The 22,641-nt window shown below is 40.0% G+C and overlaps 1 protein-coding gene across 2 annotated transcripts in view; it reads right to left on the reverse strand.

Moving 5' to 3' along the window:
* The window catches only part of MAK10 (MAK10 homolog), a 74,131-nt gene that overhangs the window by 36,872 nt on the left and 14,618 nt on the right, over positions 1–22,641 (reverse strand). For both annotated transcript variants that reach the window (XM_088973252.1, XM_088973253.1), the window contains 2 exons: positions 20,345–20,503; positions 20,096–20,263 (listed from right to left, as the gene is read on the reverse strand). In XM_088973252.1, the coding sequence (XP_088829378.1) occupies positions 20,096–20,263; positions 20,345–20,503 (327 nt within the window). The remainder of the gene's footprint in view (positions 1–20,095; positions 20,264–20,344; positions 20,504–22,641) is intronic.

Consider the following 22,641-nt stretch of genomic DNA (forward strand, 5'->3'; position numbering starts at 1 on the left):
CTATTCCTCCCATGTTGGGTCACTCTACTCATGAGTACACGCTACTCACTACTAGGATCAAATTTCAAGTGTAAATGGTAACGACATTTGCCTCACTGCTATTCTAGCTATACTAACCAATTAGTTGCAGTGAACCAGGGCTTATGTTGGCAGTCCACGTGTCCAATCATCTTTTTGAATTTCGATGAAGAAAAGATTAATTCTTACTAATCTATCATCATCCATCGGCTCTTTTAATTTGTTTACAGAAAGAAGAACCAAGTAGCAGTTTTATTCCTTGATTTTTCATTTAAAGTACTAGAATCCAACATTATCACCACGTGATACTATTGAGAAATTATTAATTAACCTCTTAATTAATATTGATCAAATCATCCTAATTATAATAACCAAATATTCCAATCCAAGAGTAATTGCCTAGGGTCTATAGAGATCTAGAGAGGAGGGGGACATGACCCAGCAGCCCTCACCGCTCATGGAGAAGAGAGAAGCATAGATGTTTGTGAGACTTACTACTGCTTAATTACGGGTTGAAGCCCAACTGGTACGAACACTGGCCATTACCGGTTCCAAATGAAGAATTACTAGTACAAAAGCTGGAGACTGGAGGGGACTGTAGCTAGGTAGGGAGAAGATAAACAATAACGAACAAAGAATTGAATATTTTCATTTTGATATCTATAGCAGCTCAGAGAGAGAGAGAGAGAGAGAGAGTGATGGTCGTCTCTGCAATGTGCAGCAGCCAGCATCCCAGCTGACTTTGAGTGGAACAGCCGCTTCCATTAACAAATAAAGTCATAGGCAAGCAAGAAGTGAGACCGATTTATAAAAAGAAAAGATGAACAACAGAGCTGGTACATTAGTTTATTCAACTGCTTTTGGCTCCATGCATTCGGAGCTTCCTCTGGAACCACCGATGCTTTCTCCCCTCTACCCGATTCCCCAACTCTTTTACAGTTTTATTACAAAGTATACATTAACACAGAACCCACACAACCCTAAGTTTTCCATCCATCCATCCATCCATCAAACCCTAATTCTCACTCAACGAGGGTGAGGGTGAGGCTGATTTTATACTTGATTTTTGTAATTTACTGTCCGACCAGACACGATGTCCCTCGCACCCATCCACCGCATAGATTCTCATCCTCCCAATGCACATAGCGAGTAGACTCTCCTTCTCTCTTTTCTCTCTCCCTTTTTTTATTCCTCTAGGGTCCTATTTGGTCTCCTTGGGGAATAAATATAATCACTATTTATTCTTATTATTATTATTTGGTAAATAAATTAGGCTTTTTCTAATGCGTCTTAACATAGATTTTCAAGAACCCTAGCTACAATACTTAAACCTATACGGACATAAATGGATAGACATATATAGATCATTGATAGATGGGTTTAGCCATTACTATTATTTTTTCTATTTTTTATTTTACAAGAAAAGTACGGTCTTGCTCCATTATTCAGCTCTAATTCCACCTTAGTACTGTCAATTTTAAATATGCAAGAAGATGCCTCCTTTTGATTCACGTAAGTATTTTATAATAAAACATTTTCATATTTTTCAAATTTAAAAAAATATGATGAACTCAATATAAGAGATTAGACAGGCTGGTCATATGGTCTGATGCACCGGAATCAATAATCCAAGGGATTTTATGATTACCTGGAATTGAAGTATGATTTGTAGAAGCACGAATACCTGAGTGAGCAAATGCAGATGATGATGATGTGTTATTGGAAGAGTAAGATGAAGAAACAATAGCTTCCAAGTGACTTAGCAGCCTCCCATACTTTTCAAAATCCGCGTTCATTGCTGCCAACTGCTCGATGGTTGATTTTTCTTCACTCTCCTTATTTCCTCCTTCAGGTACCGTAGCAACATTAGTTGTCTTAGGCTTTCCTACCTGAGTGCCCTTCTTAGAATTGTTGTTATTCTTAAACCTATCAGGATGAAGCTTCCAGCAAGTGACCTTTGTATGCCTTGGTTTCTTGCAATATTCACATATCTGCTCCTTTTTCTTAGTAGGACCCTTTGGCTTTATTCCAGCATGTGCAAAGTATTCTGTAGGTGGACTCTGTAACTGAACTTGTCACCTACTCTCCTCACTGCTTATCATAGTGTATGCCTGGGAAAGAGTAACCTCATCTTTGGTCAGGATATTTTGCCTAATGTTCTCAAACTCAGGGTTGAGTCCAGTAAGAAATTCAAACACCCTATTTCTCTCCACCAACTTCCTATACATTTCAGCATCATTCTTACTCTCCCATACAACTGTCTCCATAACATCAATTTCTTGCCAAAGGGATTTCAGTATAGAATAGTAGATTGCTACACTCTTCTCCCCCTGTCTTAGGTTCTTCACATCACTTTTCAACTTGTAGACTCTGGCTACATTCAACTTCTGTGAATAGGTCTCAGTAACACTGTCCCATATCTCCTTAGCGAAGATATCCAGTGATAATGCTGACTTATATGAGGTTGCATAGAGTTGACCAACCATCCAATGACTCTATAGTTCTCCTGCATCCATTTCTCCAATTCAGGGTCTGTCTCTTCGGGTTTCACTTTACTACCTGTGATACCCGAGTTTTCCTCTACTACAAACATAAATTCTTATAGGTTGTGCCCAAGCAAGATAATTTGTCCCATCTAGCTTGATTGTGGTCACACCAGTCAAAACAGAATCTACCGAGCCAAGGCCAGATACCGGCACTTGCTTGAACTCACTTCCGTGTGGCTCCTTTAATCAAACGAAAATCAAAGAACCAGAAATTTGGTCTATATAAACTTACTTGAAGTCAAACCAGAACCCAGATGCTTGAAAACTAGGGTTTTACTCCGTCCAACTATTGGAGAGGAAGGGAGAAGATGCAGTCGCTCCTACCAGAGCTTCTCAATCTCTTCCAAACCTGAACTGCCCTCCTTTAGGAGTCAAAAGACACCTCTCAGGCACAAAGCGCCACACCCAAAGCTTCACCTTTACCTGTACCTTCGAAAATCTCTAGTCGGCTAGGGTTTTGGGCAGCAATAGAACAGCACCACTTCTTGGCAATATCCAGCCGAATTTAAACTCTCCAAACCCTCTACCAACTAGGCCGGAGATCCTCTGAGCTATAGAGAACCTATGTCTCCACACACTCTCTTAATCTAAGGGTGTATGGGAAAAGAGGAAGAAGAAAAGAAGAAAGAAACCTGCTCTGATACCAAGATGTAAACCAGTCCTCAAAAATAGGTGCAAACTTGAAAAAATAGAGAGAAAAAGGAGGAAGAAAAGTAAGAGCAGCATTACAAGAGAAGAAGATGGAGAAAAGAGGAGGAAGAAGGAGAAAAGGTTCGAATAATCCTTCCCTTTCTTCTCTAATCCCTTTTGCTAAAAATTAATGTTAATATAATTACAAGTATGTCCTTAAGTGGGCAGCCAGCTAGGCAGTAACGTAAAGAGATCAAACAAAAAGAAATAACAGGCCCATTAGCTAACAGAAAAATAGAAAAAAAAATATTACAAGAGAAGATACTAGGACCCATTCGGCCCAGTCTCTTTACAGTTTACAACCGCAGGCCACATCATGACCACCCACATGCATAGCTCGTGGTAATGATGAGTCGATAAGTAAGAAAGCCTATATAAGGCCTATGGGCAGAACGGAATGGACAGAAAATCATAACCAACATATTCTTCTCCCTCTTTCTCTTCTTCTCTTCTCACTCAATTCTGTTTCTTTTCTAGAAGAAGGAGCTCCCTCGAAGAAGCTCTGTTGACCAAGAGTCTATCAGACTTGTCTACCCCTAGTGATCTCCCAGTTCCAAAGAGCCTTTGTTGATGGAAGGCAAAATGTGCATCAAATTTTAGTGGCAAATGAGTGTGGAAGAAAAGAGAAAGAAAAGAGAAAAGGGTTTGATTTGCAAATTAAACCTGTAAAAAAGCCTATGACTTGGTGGATTGGGGCTTCCTTCTTGGTGTGCTAGAAGCGATTGGATGGGGAGAAAAATGGACAAATTGGATCAGAGGATGTATCAGTTCAGTACATTTCTCAATCATGATAAATGGGGTTACTAGACTTTTTCCTAGCCAAAAGAGGTTTGAGACAAGGAGACCCTATATCCCCCCGTCTTGTTTACTCTAATTGTAGAAATCCTAAGCAGAATGATCATCAAGGCTAAGTTGGGGAGGAGAGGTCTGACAGATAAGAAAAAGGAAAGGTGGGTATGGGTGATTACCAAATTTTACAAAAATGGAATTAAGAGGAGAGATGGACGAACAGAAGAGGATCATGTCGGGAGTCAAGCTTCTTCTATAGATGAAGGTGAGGGTCGATGCGCTTAGGCTGAAAGAAATACAGCGGTGGTTTGTATCACACCGGAAAATGGAGTTCCTGAGTCGGCACTCAAAGAAAAAGGGAACGATTTGGGTTCAGTAGAACTACTAGCTTCTAAGGAAATTATCCCCGACGAGAGTGGGGGGTTGGAAGAGGGGGCTGAGGAAGTTGGGGAAGGAGGTACTGACATCTTTGCGGAATCTGAGATTGGGGAAGTGCAGGAGGAAAAGGATCAAGAGAAGATGAAGACAATGTTGGTGATCAGGGTGATCAGGATGAGAACCACATTGAAGACGCTTTTCATTTTAAGGAGGTGAAGGTTGGAAGGTTGGGTGTTGACTTGGGTTGAAGAAGCAAGAGTGAACAGAAAAATGAGTTGTTCAATGGAGTGAATGGCAAGAAATCATGCAGCCTAAGAAACCCTAATGTAGTGCATGTGACGAAAATCTTCTCTAGGTTGAAGCTTGGTCTGGCAGGGGCAGGACCCACAAAAAACTACAAATGGTTTTACGAGAGAAGGAAAAGAGGCAATTTGTCTCCTGGAGATGAATCTAAAGGAACGACGATGAAAGTGCGGTCACTGGATTCTCATTCGGACAAGGATGATCAAGTCAACAAGGAGGGTGGTGAGGGTCCAGATTCTAGTACAAGCATGAAGGTGCAAAGTAATGAGTTTAAGGGTATTGCTTCAAGCAGTGTGACTCTCCAACAGTTAGTAGACAGAGAGGTGACGATCCGAAAAAGTTTGGGTCTCTGTTTTTTGGGTGGTGAAGAATTTACTAGGAGGGCCTTCGAGGAGTTTGAAAGGAGAAAAAGAGAAGAGAAGTTAAAGAAGAAAGCTTTGGTGAAAGGAGGCAAAGTTTGGGACGAGGAATTTTCAGATCAGGAGGATGAAATTGTGGATGAAGATTAAGCCTCTCTGCCAGGTTTTTTTCCAAGGTTTTTAGCTCGAGTCTGGTTTAGTTTGAGTCTTTGGTATGTAAGTTGCCTGTCATAGAAAGATTTTGGAAGAAACTGGCTATGTGGAAAAGGAATTATATCTCTTTAGGGGGTAAAATAACCTTAATCAAATCCACATTAGCAAACCTGCCCATTTACTATCACTCCACCTTTAGGATACCAGTCAAAATGGCTAAGCGACTTGAAAAAACTATGAGGAACTTCCTTTGGGAGTCGGGGAATAAATTGATAAAAGAAAGGATCACTTGATAAAATGAGAGCAGGTATGTAAATCAAAGGAACAGGGTGATTTAGGTATCAAGAATTTGACAAAGAGGAATACAGCTCTGCTAGGGAAGTGGCTTTGGAGATTCCCCTTAGAAGGAGATAGGTAGTAGCGCAAGGTCATTGAAAGCAGAAAGCATACATGGCTTAGAGGAGAATGGCTGGGATGCAAAGTTGGACTCATACATCTTCAAGATCCCCTTGGAAAGCAATAATTTAGGTACTTTCTTCCATTCTTAATCCCATCTGCTTTGATGTGGGTGTAGGAATAAAATCCATTTCTAGGAGGACCTCTGGGTTGGAGATATGCCCCTCTGTCAATAATTTCCAACTCTTTACACCCTTTCAGACTATAAATTATAACCTGTCTCCAAATTTGGTGCAACATCCCAAAATGGGATTAATTGGGATTTTGGGTTCAGGAGAGGGTTCAGGGCTCTAAATGTGATTCATTCATCTCTTTGCTTGTGTCTTTGGAAATTGTGTTCTTAAACTAAAATCCACCTGATGTTAGGGTATGGACCCCCTCCCCCTAATGGCTATTTCTCTTGTGTTTCCTTCTTTAACCTTTTAATCAACTCCACTTCCAAAGGGTTGGCCTTCCCAATGAAAGAAATTTGGTGTAAACCCATCCCACCCAAAGTTCAAGCTCTGTGTTGGGAAGTATTCCTTGGTAAGGTTAACACCTATGACATCCTACAGAAAAGGAGGCCCTATTCTTGCCTATCTCCTCACATGTGTGTATTCTTTATAAGGTTTGTGGAGAATCCATTTCTCACTTATTAATCTCCTGTCCTCTTGTGTCTTGTATTTGGGAATATTTTTGTTCTCTATTTGGTTGCAAATGAGTCCCTCCACAAGAAGTGGTAAGTTTATTCAACCCCAATTTCCTAAGGCTCAAAAAAAGAGAGGAAAGATCATGTGGAGGATAGTAAGAGTTGTTGTGGACCTTGTGGTGTGGATAATTTGGGAAGACAGAAATTGCTGAATAACTTAGTTTATTTTAAGTTTAGTGCCGCAAGGGCACCTTTGTAATTTCCCTTTTCTTTTTTTCTGTATGGTCGCCCTAGTACAAATACTAAATAAACTGGCACTGCCAGTTGACTTTTTGCCTCTCTCAATTCTGTTTCTCTTTTCTCTCTTCTCTCTTCTCCTTCTCTTACTCTGTATTCTGGAATCATACCATCTCAGCACCAAGAAAACATGGTATCAGAGCAGCAGATCCAATCTTAGGACCAGGACGGCGCTTCTTTCCTTTTTTGCCTATTGGTGATTGAATCAAAGAACAAGATCTCTGGTGGACATGTGAGGAAGCTCACTGCAAGATAGTTCTTTTCTCTTCGTCGTGAGCCCAGAAATTATCAGGGGGGAGAAAAAATCGAATGTTGTGAGTCAGTTTCAAATGCTGTGAGTTTTCTTTATTTTTCTTCCTCAGTTTTGTGGATCGAACTGATCCTTTTGTACCCAGATGAGTGGATTATGTGGGTCTATAAACCTGCGGCTGGTGTGAGAGTGTCTTCTCTCAATGTATGTGGATCAAGCGATCCTTCTTATGCCCTGAAAGGTGTTATTTCTTCAAGACTGCAGATCTGTAACTGCTGTGACAACATTTTATTTACTTCTTCTATTCATATTGAACCTAAGTTGTTGTGTGAAAGCTGATTTATTGCTAGAGGGAATGGTCAGACTTGTTTCTTTGATATACCTTACACATCTGAAATGGTGTGTGATCAGTCTAGAATGGTTCAGTAGGGCCGAAATCTGAGAAAAGTAATGGTGTGTGACCAGCTTTGATTTCTTTGTGTGAGAACAAGCTTTCTTGTGTCCAGAAGTGTGGCTGAACTGAGACTGCAACCTGTTTTTTGACAGTACTGTGAGTCTGAACTGAACTGAAAACTTATTCTCAAGCTGGATTGTGACTGATCAGATTCAGCTTCTCTGTCTTCTGAAGATTCTGGTATGTCTGGTGTTACCTCTAGTCAAAGTGGGATGAGCGGAGGTTTTGATATGAGTTTTCCTATGGCTGTGATTCCCTTTGATAGCCTCAATTACCTAGAATGGTCAAGGGGAATCAAGCTCTACATAACTGCAAGGGGAAAAGCAGGGTATCTCAATGGCAGAACCAGAGAACCCCAGTCTAGTGGTGTGGAACATAATAAGTGGGACCAGGAAAACAGCATGGTGATGTCATGGCTGTTATTGTCTATGCTGCCACAAGTGAGAAAGACCTTCATGTGGGCAGAAACAGCTCATGAGATATGGGAGCAAGCACAGTTTACATACTCCAAACGACATTATGCTAAAATATATCAGTTGCAGGCTGCCTCCTCAACTTGTAAACAGGGGGAGAGGAGTCTCTCCGCCTACTATTCAGACCTGACTTCTGTTTGAAAGAAACTAGATCACTATCAGAATATAGACAGAAAATGTGATGCAGATGCCAAAGCATACAAATCTCTAGTTTCCCAGAAACAAGTGTTTGCCTTTCTCTTAGGGCTGAATCCCACATATGAATCTATCAGGGTTCAGATATTGGGGGGTAAAGACCTCCCATCAGTACAAGAAGTATATGCTCTAGTATAGTCAGAAGAGAGCAGACGGAATGTGATGAATAATCTTGAGGGAGAGCATGTTGCCTTAGCAGCTAAAGGGAGTGTTGCTACGGGAGGTGGAAATTCCTTCAAGAAGAGTGACTTCCAGAAGAAAGTTGATGACAAAGATAAGCTATGGTGTACACACTGTCAAAAGTCTAGGCATACTCAGGAGACATAATGGGAGCTTCATGGGAAGCCAAAGTGGGCTCAGAAAATGAGTAAAAAGCCGGATCAAAATAAGAAGCCAGGACAGCAAGGTCAGAGGAAGTTTAATGCAGCAAATTTAGCCTCTCAAGAGCCTCAATCATCTACCACTACTATGAGTCCTTCTGGGACTGATCCGAGGGAAGATATCATTAATTCTTTCTGTGACCATTTGGAGTTGTATGGGAGGGCAATCAGCCAGATGGATTCTACTTCTCCATCCTCGACTTCCTTTGCATCTACATCAGGTAACGGTAATTCTGCCACAGCTTTCCATATGTCCTCTCATCCCTCAGACTCCCCTTGGATAATAGATTCTAGAGCCTCGAACCATATGATGGGTGTGAATAAACCCTAGTTGTTTCTAGGTCAAAGTAGAGAAGAATAAAGAAGAAAGAAAAGATAAAGAAGAAGGAGAGGTGAAGAGTATTCGGCCAGACTAGAAGAGAGGATGTTCAAAAGTCACTCTCCTAACCGACCCACTTGACTTTTATTCATGAAAAACTTGAGTTACAAGAAAGACAATTTTGTCCCTCATAGAAGATGGGACACATAAACTCAGATACAATAGACATTTCACTTTCAATAAGATACACCAGAATGACCAAAATACCCCTAACTCGAGCATTCTAACACTCCCCCTCAAACTGGAGAGTATATAACATATAGTCCCAGCTTGTTACAAATGTAATCTATTCTTCCCCGAGACAAACCTTTTGTGAGGATATCTGCCCACTGATTTCTTGAACTCACATGAGATGTAGTTATTACCCCACTTATCACTTTCTCTCTCACAAAGTGACAATCCACCTCAATATGTTTAGTTCTTTCACGGAACACAGGATTGGATGAGATGTGAACAGCAGCTTGGTTATCACAGTATAGTTTCATGGGTTTGTCAATTGAGAAACCCATCTCCTGTAGTAGGTTCTTCAGCCATACTAGTTCACATGTGGTACGGGCCATAGCACTGTACTCTGCTTCCGCACTACTTCTTGCCATCACTGTTTGCTTCTTGCTCTTCCAAATTACAAGATTGCCACCCAGGAAGGTACAATACCCTGTGGTTGACCTCCTGTCTGATATAGAGCCAGCCCAATCAGCATCTGTGTACCCTACTATCTCAAGAGTTCCTCCTTTTTGGTATAACAAACCACGACCTGGAGCACCCTTTAGGTACCTAACAATTCTCAGAACAGCTTCCCAATGAGGAACCCGAGGGTGTTGCATAAACTAACTCACCACACTCACAGCAAATGATATATCCGGTCGGGTAATGGTCAAGTAGTTCAACTTTCCCACCAACCTTCTGTATCTTCTAGGATCATCAAACTCTTCACCTACATCCACACTTAACTTGGCATTGAGTTCCATAGGAGTCTGTTGGTTTAGCACCTAACAACCATGTTTCTTCAAGTAGATCAAGAACATATTTCCTCTGACATAGGTTGATCCCCTGTTTTGACCTCGCAACTTCCATTCCAAAGAAATACTTTAGCTTCCCCAGATCTTTCGTATTGAAGTGGTCCTGTAAGAATTTTTTCAGCCTGTCAATTCCATTGTTATCACTTCCAGTTATGACGATATCATCCACATACACAACTAGCAAGATTTTTCCATCTTTTGAGTTATAGCTAAATATGGAATGATCAACCTGACACTGTTTCATCCCAAAGGCCTTCACCACTTCACTGAACCTGCCGAACCATGCACGAGGAGATTGTTTCAGTCCATAGATTGCATTTTTGAGCCTGCACACCTTACCAGCCTCCCCTTGAGCAACAAACCCTGGTGGTTGCTCCATATACACTTCAACAAGATCACCATGTAGGAGGCATTTTTTATGTCAAGTTGTGGGAGAGGCCAACCATACATAGTAGCCAATGAGATCAACACCCGAACTGAACCAATTTTAGTCACAGGAGAGAATGTCTCCATATAGTCCGCACCATATAACTGAGAATAGCCCTTGGCCACTAACCGTGCTTTCAATCATTCCACACTGCCATCAGGAAGATGCTTCACTGTATAGACCCATTTACACCCAACAGTGTGCTTACCAGGAGGAAGGGTGGTGAGTTCCCACGTATGATTATGTTGTAGAGCAGAGAGTTCTTCTCCCATGGCTTGCCGCCACTGGAGAGGCAAGGGCTTCCTGTACAGTCTTGGGAGTGGGAACCGATGAGAGTAATGATATAAACTTGCAATGAGAAGCAAAAAAGGTGAGTAGTGGAAACATAGTCTGAAATGGGATGAGAAGTACAAATACGTATACCTTTCTGCAAAGTAATAGGGAGATGAAGATCTGAGGGAGGAGCAGTAGCAGGATCTGTTGGCGGGTGCTGAAGTGGAGGAGGAGCCGAAGCACTTCAGCGAGTATACACTTGAGTAATTGGCAGCCTCTCCTTAGTAACTAGCATATGATGTGCGTCTGCAGTAGGAGTGAGAGCTACGGGAAGGGGGTCCACAACCGGAACAGGAAGAGGAACCACAGAGGGAGAAGAAGAGACCCTGGCATTGGAGAAAAAAGGAACTGACTCAAAGAATGTGACATCAGAGCACACAAACGATTTATGAAACTTAGGGTTATAACACCTGTACCCTTTCTGAGTCCTTGAGTAGCCAAGAAAAATACACTTTGTAACCCGAGCATCTAGCTTGTCTACTCCAGACCCCAAGTGCTGAACAAAACAAACACAGCCAAAGACTCTTGGGGTGAGAGGAAAGGGAGACAAAGTGGGGAACAACACGGAGAAAGGGGATTGACTTCCAAGGATTGACATGGGCATCCGAGCAGTTTCAAGTGCTTTGGGACATGCATATTGATCATCAAGGACCGAGCAGTTTCAAGAAGATTATTTTTCCGTTCAGCTACACCATTTTGTTGCGGGGTGTAGGCACAAGAAGTTTGATGAATTATTCCATGATGTTCTAGGTATTGCTGAAATGATGAGATGTATTCTTTGGCATTATCGGAGCGAAGTATTTTCATATGAACACCAAACTAAGTGCGTATTTCAGCATTAAATTTCTGAAAAATAGAGAACAATTCACTACGGTCTTTCATAAGATAGATCCATGTCATTCTTGAAATGTCATCAACAAAGATTACAAAATACTTAAACCCATTGTATGACACCACTTTAACTGGACCCCATACATCAGAATCAACTAAAGCAAAAGGACTTGAGACAAGACTATCAGTTCTTGGACTAAATGAGACTCGATGATGCTTTCCCAACTGACATGACTCACAATCTAATGATGAAAGATGACTCAAGGAAGGAACTAACAGCTTCAAAGCCTTGAGAGAGGGATGACCAAGTCTGCAATGTCATTGGAGAGGAGTAAGAGACGACTGAAAAGCCACTGGAAAGCCACCACCATCAAGGTAATACAAACCACTAGCTTCATGCCCTCCACCAATCTTCGTCCCTGTCTTGAGATCCTGAAACACACAAGAAGAAGAATAGAAGGTTACAGAACAATTAAGGGACTTGGTTAATCTACTAACAGACATAAGGTTAAAAGGAAACTTAGGAACATATAAAACATATGCTAAAGACAATGAGGAGAGATCAACATCACCCACACCACAAATAGGAGATGTAGAACCATTAGCAAGTGTAACTGTCTGAGATGTGGAGGTGCGAGAAAGGGAAGAAAATACATCAGGAGTCCCAGACATATGATCCGAAGCGCCAGAATCAATGATCCAGGGTGAGGCTTTGGAAGCTAAACAAGTCATACCTGAATGGGCAAGTGTAGTTGTGTTCTGCTGAGATATTTGAAGCAACTGCTCATATATTGCCCGTGGTACACTCACCATTTCCTGCTCGGAAGCACAAGTGGGTGTGGAGGGGGCTGGTGCAGTTTACTGGCTTTCAATAATTGTGCTACTACTCTTAGATGTAACATGGTTAGCCCAAGTGTTGGGTGGACCACGCAAATCATAGCAGAAATTAACTGTGTGCCCCTCTAAGCCACAATGTGTACATTTTCTCTGAGCATTACCCCTTTTCCACGGCCTCCCCCTGACTCACAGCCTCCAGTCCGGCCACTGGCCCAGTTAAACATGTGTCCACCACGGTTGCTTGGAGGACCACAGCTGCCACCACCACTTCTACTTCCACGACTACTCCCTTTAGTCACTACCAAACCAGATCTATCAGAGAAGGAAGAATGTTCCACTGGCTCAATGGATGTCCTCTTAAGACGGGCAAAAACTTCTTCAAATGAGGGGAGAGTCGATCCCCCCAATATCTGTGCTCTGACAGGCTCATACTCAGCCTTCAAGCCCACAAGAAACCTAGTCACATCAAGTTGTTCACGTTGCTGTTGTTGGATCTGGACATCTGATGTTAGAGAGTGATACACATTTAGCTCATTGCGGATGTTTCTCAAACTTGCATAATACTCTTCGAAGCTTTGACTTCCTTGCTTCAAATTGAAGTACTCTTGGTATAACTGATATACCCTAGTTGTGTTGTCTTGTCCAGAGTACAACTTTTTAGCATGATCCCAGATCCCTTTGGCTGTATCTAGGAACATGAAGTTCACACTAATCTTTGGTTCCATGTTGTTCCAAAGCCATGTCATTATCTGTGCATCATCTTGTTCCCAATCACTGAACCCAGGAGAATCAGAGGAAGGTTTCTCCTCCCTCACATGTTTTACTTTCCTCTTGCCCTTCAAGAACACCTCCACAGATTTTTCCCATGGTACATAGTTCTCACCATTCAACTTGATGGATGTCATTTGAACACTTAGATAATCTGAAGAGAGCATGATACTTGTTTTGTTGTCATTCCCAACTACATTTCAAGCCACCTCAATTATGTCTCCCCTGAATATACACCACAATCTCACACTTGTCACAAGACTTATCTCACTTACAATACCACCAACCCACTTTCTTCAACTGCACATTACACACTACACTTTAAAGCTGAAATCATTCAGTCAACACATCAAACACTTGGACTGCACACTATAAGACCATTTACCACCAACACACCACTACTGAAATTACTCAATCATTTTATCGAACACTTGTTCTGCATACTGCAAAACTGATTACACACAAGGTCTAGGGGTTCACTTTTAAGCATTTAAAAGCATAGATATGTCAGCCACCACAACACAATCAACACCACACCACTGTTGTCGTGGACATCAACAGTCTACCACTCTTCTTCTAGCACACATGTGAGCAAGAAAACACAAAAAAAAAGACATGGCTGATATGTGTATCAGTTTCACCCAGCACCACAACAACTAACTTTCGAAGCACACAAAAAAAAAATCAGCATTCACAGACCATTTCTGAACACACGACAGCAGTGTCCATACCTATATACGACCAGCCCTCTTCATACACTGAATAGAGGGTCTAGTATACCACTTCAACGACCACCACAGCACCGGCCAGAGGCATTCTCACCTCCAGGCCCTCAAAACGACAACTCCTTTTCAGCCCTTTATTGTGTCTTCAATCAGATCAGTTGTAGGATGATGAAACCTATTGTGAAGCTGGCGGCGAACCCAAGAAGAAGACAGCAACAAGAAAACGAACACCAGACCTTAATGCTCTGATACCATGTGAATAAACCCTAGTTGTTTCTAGGTCAAAGTAGAGAAGAATAAAGAAGAAAAGAGAAAGAAGAAGGAGAGGAGAAGAGTATTCGACCAGACTAGAAGAGAGGATGTTCAAAAGTCACTCTCCTAGCCGACCCACTTGACTTTTATTCATGAAAAACTTGAGTTACAAGAAAGACGATTTTGTCCCTCATAGAAGATGGGACACATAACTTAAACTCAGATACAATAGACATTTCACTTTCAATAAGATACACCAAAATGACCAAAATACCCCTGACTCAAGCATTCTAACAATGGGTAAGTCCAACTGTTTTCAATCTTGTCATCTATTATTTGGTCGGGACAAGGTGAGACCTGTTGTTGGTTCTTTCTCCACCATAGCTAGTCAAGGAACCATCTCCCTTCCTCTTGGGCTCACCCTCTCTAATGTTCTACATGTTCCTAAACTATCCATAAATTTGTTCTTTGTTAGTAGTATAACAAATTCGTTGAACTGCTCAGTAACCGTTTTTCCTTCCTCTTGTATAATACAGGATTTGGCCTTGGGGAAGACGATTGGTAGAGGTCGTATGGTAGATGGTCTTTACATACTGGAGAATAAAGCTTGTCTTGGGGCTATTGAGTCTAAGAGTCGAGTCCTTTTATGGCACAGTCGTTTAGGTCATTTATCTTTTGAGTCATTGAAAATTTTGTTACATATTTATTTAAATCGATATCAGTGTCGGATTTCACATGTCAAACTTGTCAGTTGAGCAAACAATGTAGAAATCACTTTACTTCAAGAAATAATAAATCTGATTTTCCTTTCCATATTATTTATTCTGATGTCTAGGGCCTTGTTACTTTAACATCCAAGTCTGGTTATAAATATTTCATTACACTTATTGATGACTACTCCAGATATACATGGGTGTACCCTATGCGATCCAGAGATGAAGTACCAAAAATCATTAAAGATTTCCAACGCTTGATATTCACTCAGTTTCAAACGGAAATCCAAATTTTCCAATCAAACAATGCCAAAGAATATTTCCATAGTGATCTCACGGAGTTTTTTGCTTCATGTAGATCCATACACCGTAGCTCTTGCGCTAGAACCCCCAGCAAAATGGTGTTGCTAAAAGAAAGAATCATCGTCTCCTTCAAGTTGCTCGCAGGTTACTTATACACATGAATGTTCCTAAATGCTTCTGGTTGGATGTTGTGTTGTGTGTTGCCTATCTCATCAACCGTATGCCATCTCACTTGTTAGGGTACAAGGCCCCCCATCAGCTTCTTTTTGCCAAGGCTCCCCTCTTCTCTATTCCTATCAGTGTGTCTGGTTGTCGTTGTTTCATCCAGGACCTTTCTCCTACTCGTGGAAAACTTGATCCTCGTACCATTCCTTGTGTCTTCTTGGGTTATCCTTTTTCCCAAAAGGGCTATCGATGCTTTGACCCCGTTTCCAAGAAGTACTATGTCTCTATGGATGTGTCCTTCTTTGAAAGTGATCCTTTTTTTCCCGATTTCTCCTCAGGGGGAGTGTAGGTGGAGGAGAAACCAGTTCAGGTTCAGGTTCTCCCTCCTTTGTCTGACCCACCTCCATTCCATGTTTTTCGTCGTCACAAGAGCTAGCTAAATTCAATAGCTATGGAGCAACTTGAAACTGTACCTCCAACATCATCAGATTCACCGGGGACAGATCATATCCAACCAGGTACTATCATTCCTATTGATGTTCCTGATCCTCTTGCCATAGATATTCCATCTAGTGATGACCTTGACATTCCCATTACGAAAAGGAAGGGAGTTAGGTCTTGTGCCACCAAGTATCCCTATCCCTATTACCCATTTTGTTACCTATGAGAACATCTCACCCTCCTTTTGTGCTTTCATTTCTTCCATTGACAGTGTCCCTATCCCTAAAAATGTGGTAGAAGCTCTCTTAGTACCTGAATGGACAGATGCAATGAAAGAAGAGATAAATGCCCTACATAAAAATGGAAAGTGGGAATTAGTGAATCTTTCTGAGGGTAAGGAACCGGTAGAGTGCAAGTGGGTGTTCACAGTGAAGCACAAGGTTGATGGCACGATAGAAAGGTACAAGGCTAGATTGGTGGCAAAAGGGTTTATCCAGGTATATGATATAGATTATGTAGAGACTTTTGCCCTAGTAGCCAAGATGAACTCGGTTAAGTCCTTTTCTCTGGTTCTCCCTTGCGGTAAATCTTGATTGGGATCTTCATCAACTAGACAATAAAAACGCCTTCCTGAACGGAGACCTTGAGGAAGAGGTGCACATGGTCCAGCCTCCTGGCTTTATTGCCCTAGGCAAAGAGCAGAAAATGTGTAGACTAAAGAAGTCTTTGTATGGTCTAAAGCAATCACCGAGAGCCTAGTTCAGCAAGTTTCATCTGGCTATACAGTAGATTAGCTACAAACAATGTCAGACTGACCATACTCTATTTGTGAAAAGAGGGGAAGGAAAGATTACAGCCTTGATAGTGTATGTTGATGACATAGTGATCACAAGTGACTAGAAGGTTGAAATTCAGAGACAAAAAGATTTCTTAGCCACTTAATTTTAGGTGAAGAATCTAGGTCCCCTTCGATATTTCCTTGGAATTGAAGTAGCCCGCTCTCAAAAGGGGATCTTCATTTCTCAAAGGAAATACATCCTAGATCCGTTACAAGATACAGGAAAACTAAGGGTTAAGCCAGCCGACTCTCCCATTGATCCAAATCATAGACTGGGTGACTGTTGTGGTGAAGTTGTCAAAGATGTAAAACAATTCCAAAGACTTGTGGGGAGGCTCCTGTATTTATCCATGACCAGGCCAGACATTGCTTATGCAGTAGGTGTTCTTAGTCAATTCATGCCATTGTTTCAAATGTCACCAAATGTCGCTAATGTCGCCCGACATATGTCGATGTCAAGGCTCACCGACATGAAAGTGGATGGTAATATAAAAATTACATTATATCGGTCAGCATTTCCTATATTTCAGAAATGTCGACCAAATCGGTCCAAATAACCAAAAAAAATACAGTTTTTCTTATTATATCGACAGGATGTCGGCTAATGTACATTAAAAATATAATATATTAGTATATTATATTAATATAATATAGTATATTAATATAGATTATTCCATTAATAATTTCTATTTAATATTTAAAATAAAATATTTATAAAAAGAATTAGCAAAATATAAAAACAAAAGAATAAATTAATTACTTTATAATATAAAACATAAAATATTTTTCAAGTAATAAAATATTAACTAGTTAGTATTTTTTAAAATATTTATTAAAATCAGAAAATGTTTATTGAATTTTATAATAAACCATATTCCACATTTAATATAAAAAATCAGAATAAATTTAATAAATTTTATACTGAATCATAATTTATTATAAATTTAGTATTAAAAATCATAATAAATTCATTAAGCTTTATAAGAAATCAGAATTTATCATAATCATAATACTACGAAAAGGAGAATCAGTTTATTAAATTTATAATAAAACATAATGTATTATAACTTTAATATTTAAAAAATCAGAATAAATGTATTTCTATTTACTAGTGTGAAATAAATATATTAGAATTTATAATAAATCAGAATTAAAAATAAGAAAAGAAAATATCAAATAACCTTGTAAAAACATCAAAATGCATAAGAAATTAGTAAATCGCCATTTACTAATTTGTTATTGATCTTAGTTTCTTAGCTTTATATAATGGTTGTGAATAAGATAATAGTCTAGAAATATGTATTAATGCTTCTTTTATCATTTTGCAAAATATCTTTGCATATTTCCACATATTTCATAATATTTCCACAATATCTCTAATTTTTACAATATTTCCCCTCGACATTTCCAACATATGTCCTATATTTTGGTAAGCGACATTTCCATCGACATCGACATTTTAAACCTTGGTTCATGCATGCTCCTAAGACCACACACTTAGAGGCAGCAAAAAGAATACTCAGATACCTAAAGAGGTTTCCTGGAACTGGTTTATTATACCAGAAGAATGGTCATTTGAAGATTGAAGTATATACAGATGTTGATTGGACTAGATCAGTTGATGACAGAAAGTCTACAAGTGGGTATTGTTCCTTTGTGGGAGGAAACCTAGTCATATGGAGAAGCAAGAAACAAAATGCGGTGGCTAGGTCTAGTGCAGAAGCTGAATATAGAGCAATGTCCCATGGGGTGGCTGAAGGCATGTGGATAAAGAATCTGTTGAACGAACTGGGTTTTCCTGTTGATGGCCCTATGTCCTTGTATTGTGATAACAAGGCTTCCATCAATATTGCAGCCAACCCAGCCCTTCATGATAGAACTAAGCATATAGAGGCTGACAAACACTTCATTAAAGAGAAAATTGTTAATGGGGAAGTGTGCACCCCATATGTGAGTTCCAAAGAGCAACTGGCAGATATATTTACAAAAGGCTTACATCACTTGTGGCACAATGATTTATGTGACAAGTTGGGCATGATTGACATCTACGTCCCAACTTGAGGGGGAGTGTTGAATAACTTAATTTATTTTTAAGTTTAGTGCTGCAAGGGCACCTTTGTAATTTCCCTTTTCTTTTTTCTATATGGTCGCCCTAGTATAAATACTAAATAAACTAGCACCGCCAATTGACTTTTTGCCACTCTCAATTCCGTTTCTCTTTTCTCTCTTCTCCTTCTTCTCTTCTCTCTATTCTAGAACCATACCATCTCAGCACCAAGAAAACAGAAATAATAGAATTTTCAATGAAAAGAGCAGATTAAAGGAAGAACTATTTAAAGTTATCCTACTCCGAGCTGCACATTAGGTAAAAACTTTGGAGGCTTACAGAATCTTTTCAACCAATGGTATTATCAGGTCCTGGCCTGGAGTTGCACAAGCTGGATGCCACCCTGAAGAGGTAAGACAGGATTGGAAGCCACCAACTGAAAGTAATCTAAAACTGAACCTTGATGATAGCTCCTTGGGTAACCCAGGAAGAGCTGGTATTGAGGGAGTGATTAGAAACCACCAAGGCTTGGTGGTTGTGATGTATTCAGGTCCAGCAGGAATAGGAGATTCAGTCATGGCAGAAACCATAGCGCTGCTACAACTTACAAGGGTCGAGATGAGCACAAACAGCATGGCCTCAGAAATTTGGAAGTTGAAGGTGATTCACAGTTAGTAATTCATTGGGCAAAGCACCTCAAAGAAGCACCATGGAAATACAGACATGCATTTATGGAGATTGATGTGATTGCAAAGAATTTGAATACAAGCTTCAGCTGGGTGAGAGGAACTGCAAACGGGGTAGCAGATACATTATCTAAACAGGGAGTAAATAAGCAAAGTATTTTCTGGGCACACTTGTAAATGGGTACTGATGCGTTTTGGATTTTGCCAACAGTTGTATTAAGTTTAAATCTTTAGTTATAAATAAAATCCTTTTGCTAATCAAAAGAAGGGGGGAAAACAGGGCAAGAATGTTCTGAGGATATCAACTAAACATTGTAGAGTGAAGGGTGTATGGGGGATAGCAGTTGCTACCAGGGCACATAATATTTTATTATTGTAATTTCATCATTCTTCTATTCTTTTAATGAAGTTACAGTTAACTATAAAAAAGAAACATTTTTTAACCAGGAAAACTGGCCCTTCTAGTGAAGAAAGCAAGAACATCATGCCACAAGAGCATAATCCCAATCCAATTTACTGAACTATAAATCATTCTATGAAATTGCAGATTTGGACTGGGCCCAAGGGCTCACCTTTAGGCTGTGTTTGGTTTGAAAAAAAGGTAGGGAAATAAAGGGAAAGGTAGGGAAACCTATACAAGGTTTGTACAGGTTTCCCTACCTTTTCTTTCAACCCAAACACAGCCTTATGGAATCCTTAACCTGCAGCCATCAATCCCTAATTTCCCTCAATAAGAAGTGCAGTTGTTCCAATGCTAAACCAATCAAGGGATGCCAAAATTAACAAAATGCAAAAATAATATTAATTGTTCCATGATATTATGATTAGTTAGTACATGAACCAGCAGAAGTTATATAAGCTTTAGTTAAGTAATGAAAGTTTGTTTAAGAAAAATAAAACCAAGAACTTTCTACATCATGATATGGACTATGGGTTGGAAAGATATTACTAGAAGGCCTTACTTCATGGGTACGTGCATCTGATACAACTGAAATTACAGCAGCACATGTTGCACGCATAATTCTGCAATAAGAATGTAATAAGGCATGTGGCGATGTTCGATCAAGCCTCAAAAGATATATGCAAGAAAACACAGTTTGAGCCAATGAATGACCCTTGTGCCATGTCGCCTGCCATATAAAATGAATTTAAGATAGAGGAACTTCAAGAAATAGGTAAGAACAATTACAGAAGAATATTACTAATAATACCTCACAAGCTAAAAAGTGATCCATGATATCAATAGTGCACTGAACATCAACTGTCCTATCAAAACTAAGAGGAATTGGTGCAGCACCATCCTCAATAGCTTCCTCAATAGAATGATATCCAGAATGTTCAATACCAGAATCCATCTTTGGGTCCATTATCTAACAAGTTATGCAAAAGAATTAGACAAGAATAGCAATAAAAAAATTAAAATATATATATAAAAGAAGCATGGAATTCTTTTTGAAGTAAGCAGTTAACCTTCATCATAGATGATAATATGAACTATGAAGCTATACAAACCTTTAACAATCATGATACTTGGCATTACTAGTAAACAACCTGTTACAACCTTAAACGGATGCAAGTGGAGAAATAGACTTGAAATGGATCTATCAAGTCCCAGAGGATACTCATGAATATAAAGGGTTAGTGTCATGTTATTCAAATATGGCCTATTCAGGCATCATGTAAATATGGTATCACATAGACATATTAAGCATCATAACCACAACTACAAAAGAATTCCTAATTTCATGAGAAATATCCCCAATAAAATTCCTTAACAACACAAATATCAGAATCAGAAGCTACCTATCTCAAATATAAATTGAAACTTTCCTTAGCTGCCCAATTAAAAACCTAAAGTTACCAAATTTTTTTCCATCACTAAAAAAAAAGAATCTAGTGACAAATCCTTCTTGAATCATAGAATTATCCTATCAAAGGAAGCTATATTATCTTAGTAAGGCTCCTTAAAGTCCCCAAAAAGAAGCAGCCACATTTTTTCTAACCTGGGAGCAACAGGTATCCCCTATAGAAGAAAATGTCTAACAAATATACCCCAAAAAAAAATTAAAAGATTTGCCATTGGGTTTTTTTCCAGTAACAGAAACATTTCATTAATTATCTTGAAGAAAGTTGCAATCCAGTCCCACAGAGTGGCCCCAAATTTTTAAGCTACATCACAGCCCAGAATAGTTATTCCCTGTTGACCCCTTGCTTGGCTAACAGTCCACCAAGCTATTTGCAGATCTATTGACCCATGAAAAAGTGGCAACCACTTTTCTAGCAATGAATCTGATTTCCCTTATCACTTGCCTATGAGACCACACCCCTTGATTTCCAGTTTGCTTCCATGAGATCACCAGCTTGGAATCTCCTTCTACCTCCACCTGTCTGAGTCCCAGTTGCTTAACTAATCTCATACCATACAGCAACACCATAATTTCTGCAGACAGAGAGTCTCCAGCCCCTAAGGGTCCCAAGAACAAAGCCATAACCGCACCATCCCTGATTGCTCCTCCAAATCCAGAGGGCCTTGGATTCCCTTGAGAGCTTCCATCAAAGTTGAACTTCACCCTATTATTGCTTGGGGGCCTCCAAATTACTAATACATGATTTGACGGTGATGACAGCGCTGCAATTGCTCCCTAACCCCTTAGGATGTCATCCACCCTGTACTCCTTGAAGATCTTCATTGTTTTTACCCAATACACAACTTTCAAGCTAATATTTTCTATGATTGCCTCCTTGGTTCTTCTGAGTTCTTTGAAGATTCTGTTGTTCCTCTCCTCCCAAATAGTCCAAAGTATTGCAGCTCGAGTGGCTGCCCACATAATTCTAGGCTGTCATTGGAGAAAATTTTCACCCCCAAGAGTTGTTCTTCATCTCCTTCTGATCTTTGTGGTTTTGGACGCACTTATTTAGTCCGCAATCTGCCTAGGTGTTTTGCTTCACAAAATGTGCATGGTACACCCTTTCTCATATAAATTGCACTTCTCTGTCCAAGATACGACTAGTCTCAAGACTCTTACTTCCAAATGCCATCACCCGACCAGTTCGGTCTCTAAAAACACCTATACCAGTTGGCCCTATGTTACTCAAGGAGCTTCCGTCGAAACTCAGCTTTCACTTTACAGGATTGGGCCACTTCAACCCATTTCCTTATTATATCGTTCACTAAGAGAGTGAAAATATTCTAGTGCTTTCACCCAAGGTGCCACCTTGATTTTTATATTCTCTAGGATTTCATCCATATACCTTCTTTTCTCATTGGATGCTCTCTCATTCCTCTCTTCCCATACAGTCCACACCACTATTGCCCTAATCCCCCCCCCCCTAATCCTCCCTCTCTATTTTGGTTGCCTTAGGAAACTCGAGATGTAAATCAGTCCTCTAAAACTGATGTAAACTTAGAAAAATTAGAGAGAGAAGAGGAAGAAAAGAAGAGAACAGCAGCACAAAAGAAAGAAGATGGGGAAAAGAAGAGGAAAAAGAAGAAGAGTTTGAATGTCAC

The sequence above is a fragment of the Nelumbo lutea genome, chromosome 2 (genome assembly GCF_056320005.1).
Source record: "Nelumbo lutea isolate HS-2025 chromosome 2, American lotus-T2T, whole genome shotgun sequence".
Lineage (NCBI taxonomy): Eukaryota > Viridiplantae > Streptophyta > Magnoliopsida > Proteales > Nelumbonaceae > Nelumbo > Nelumbo lutea.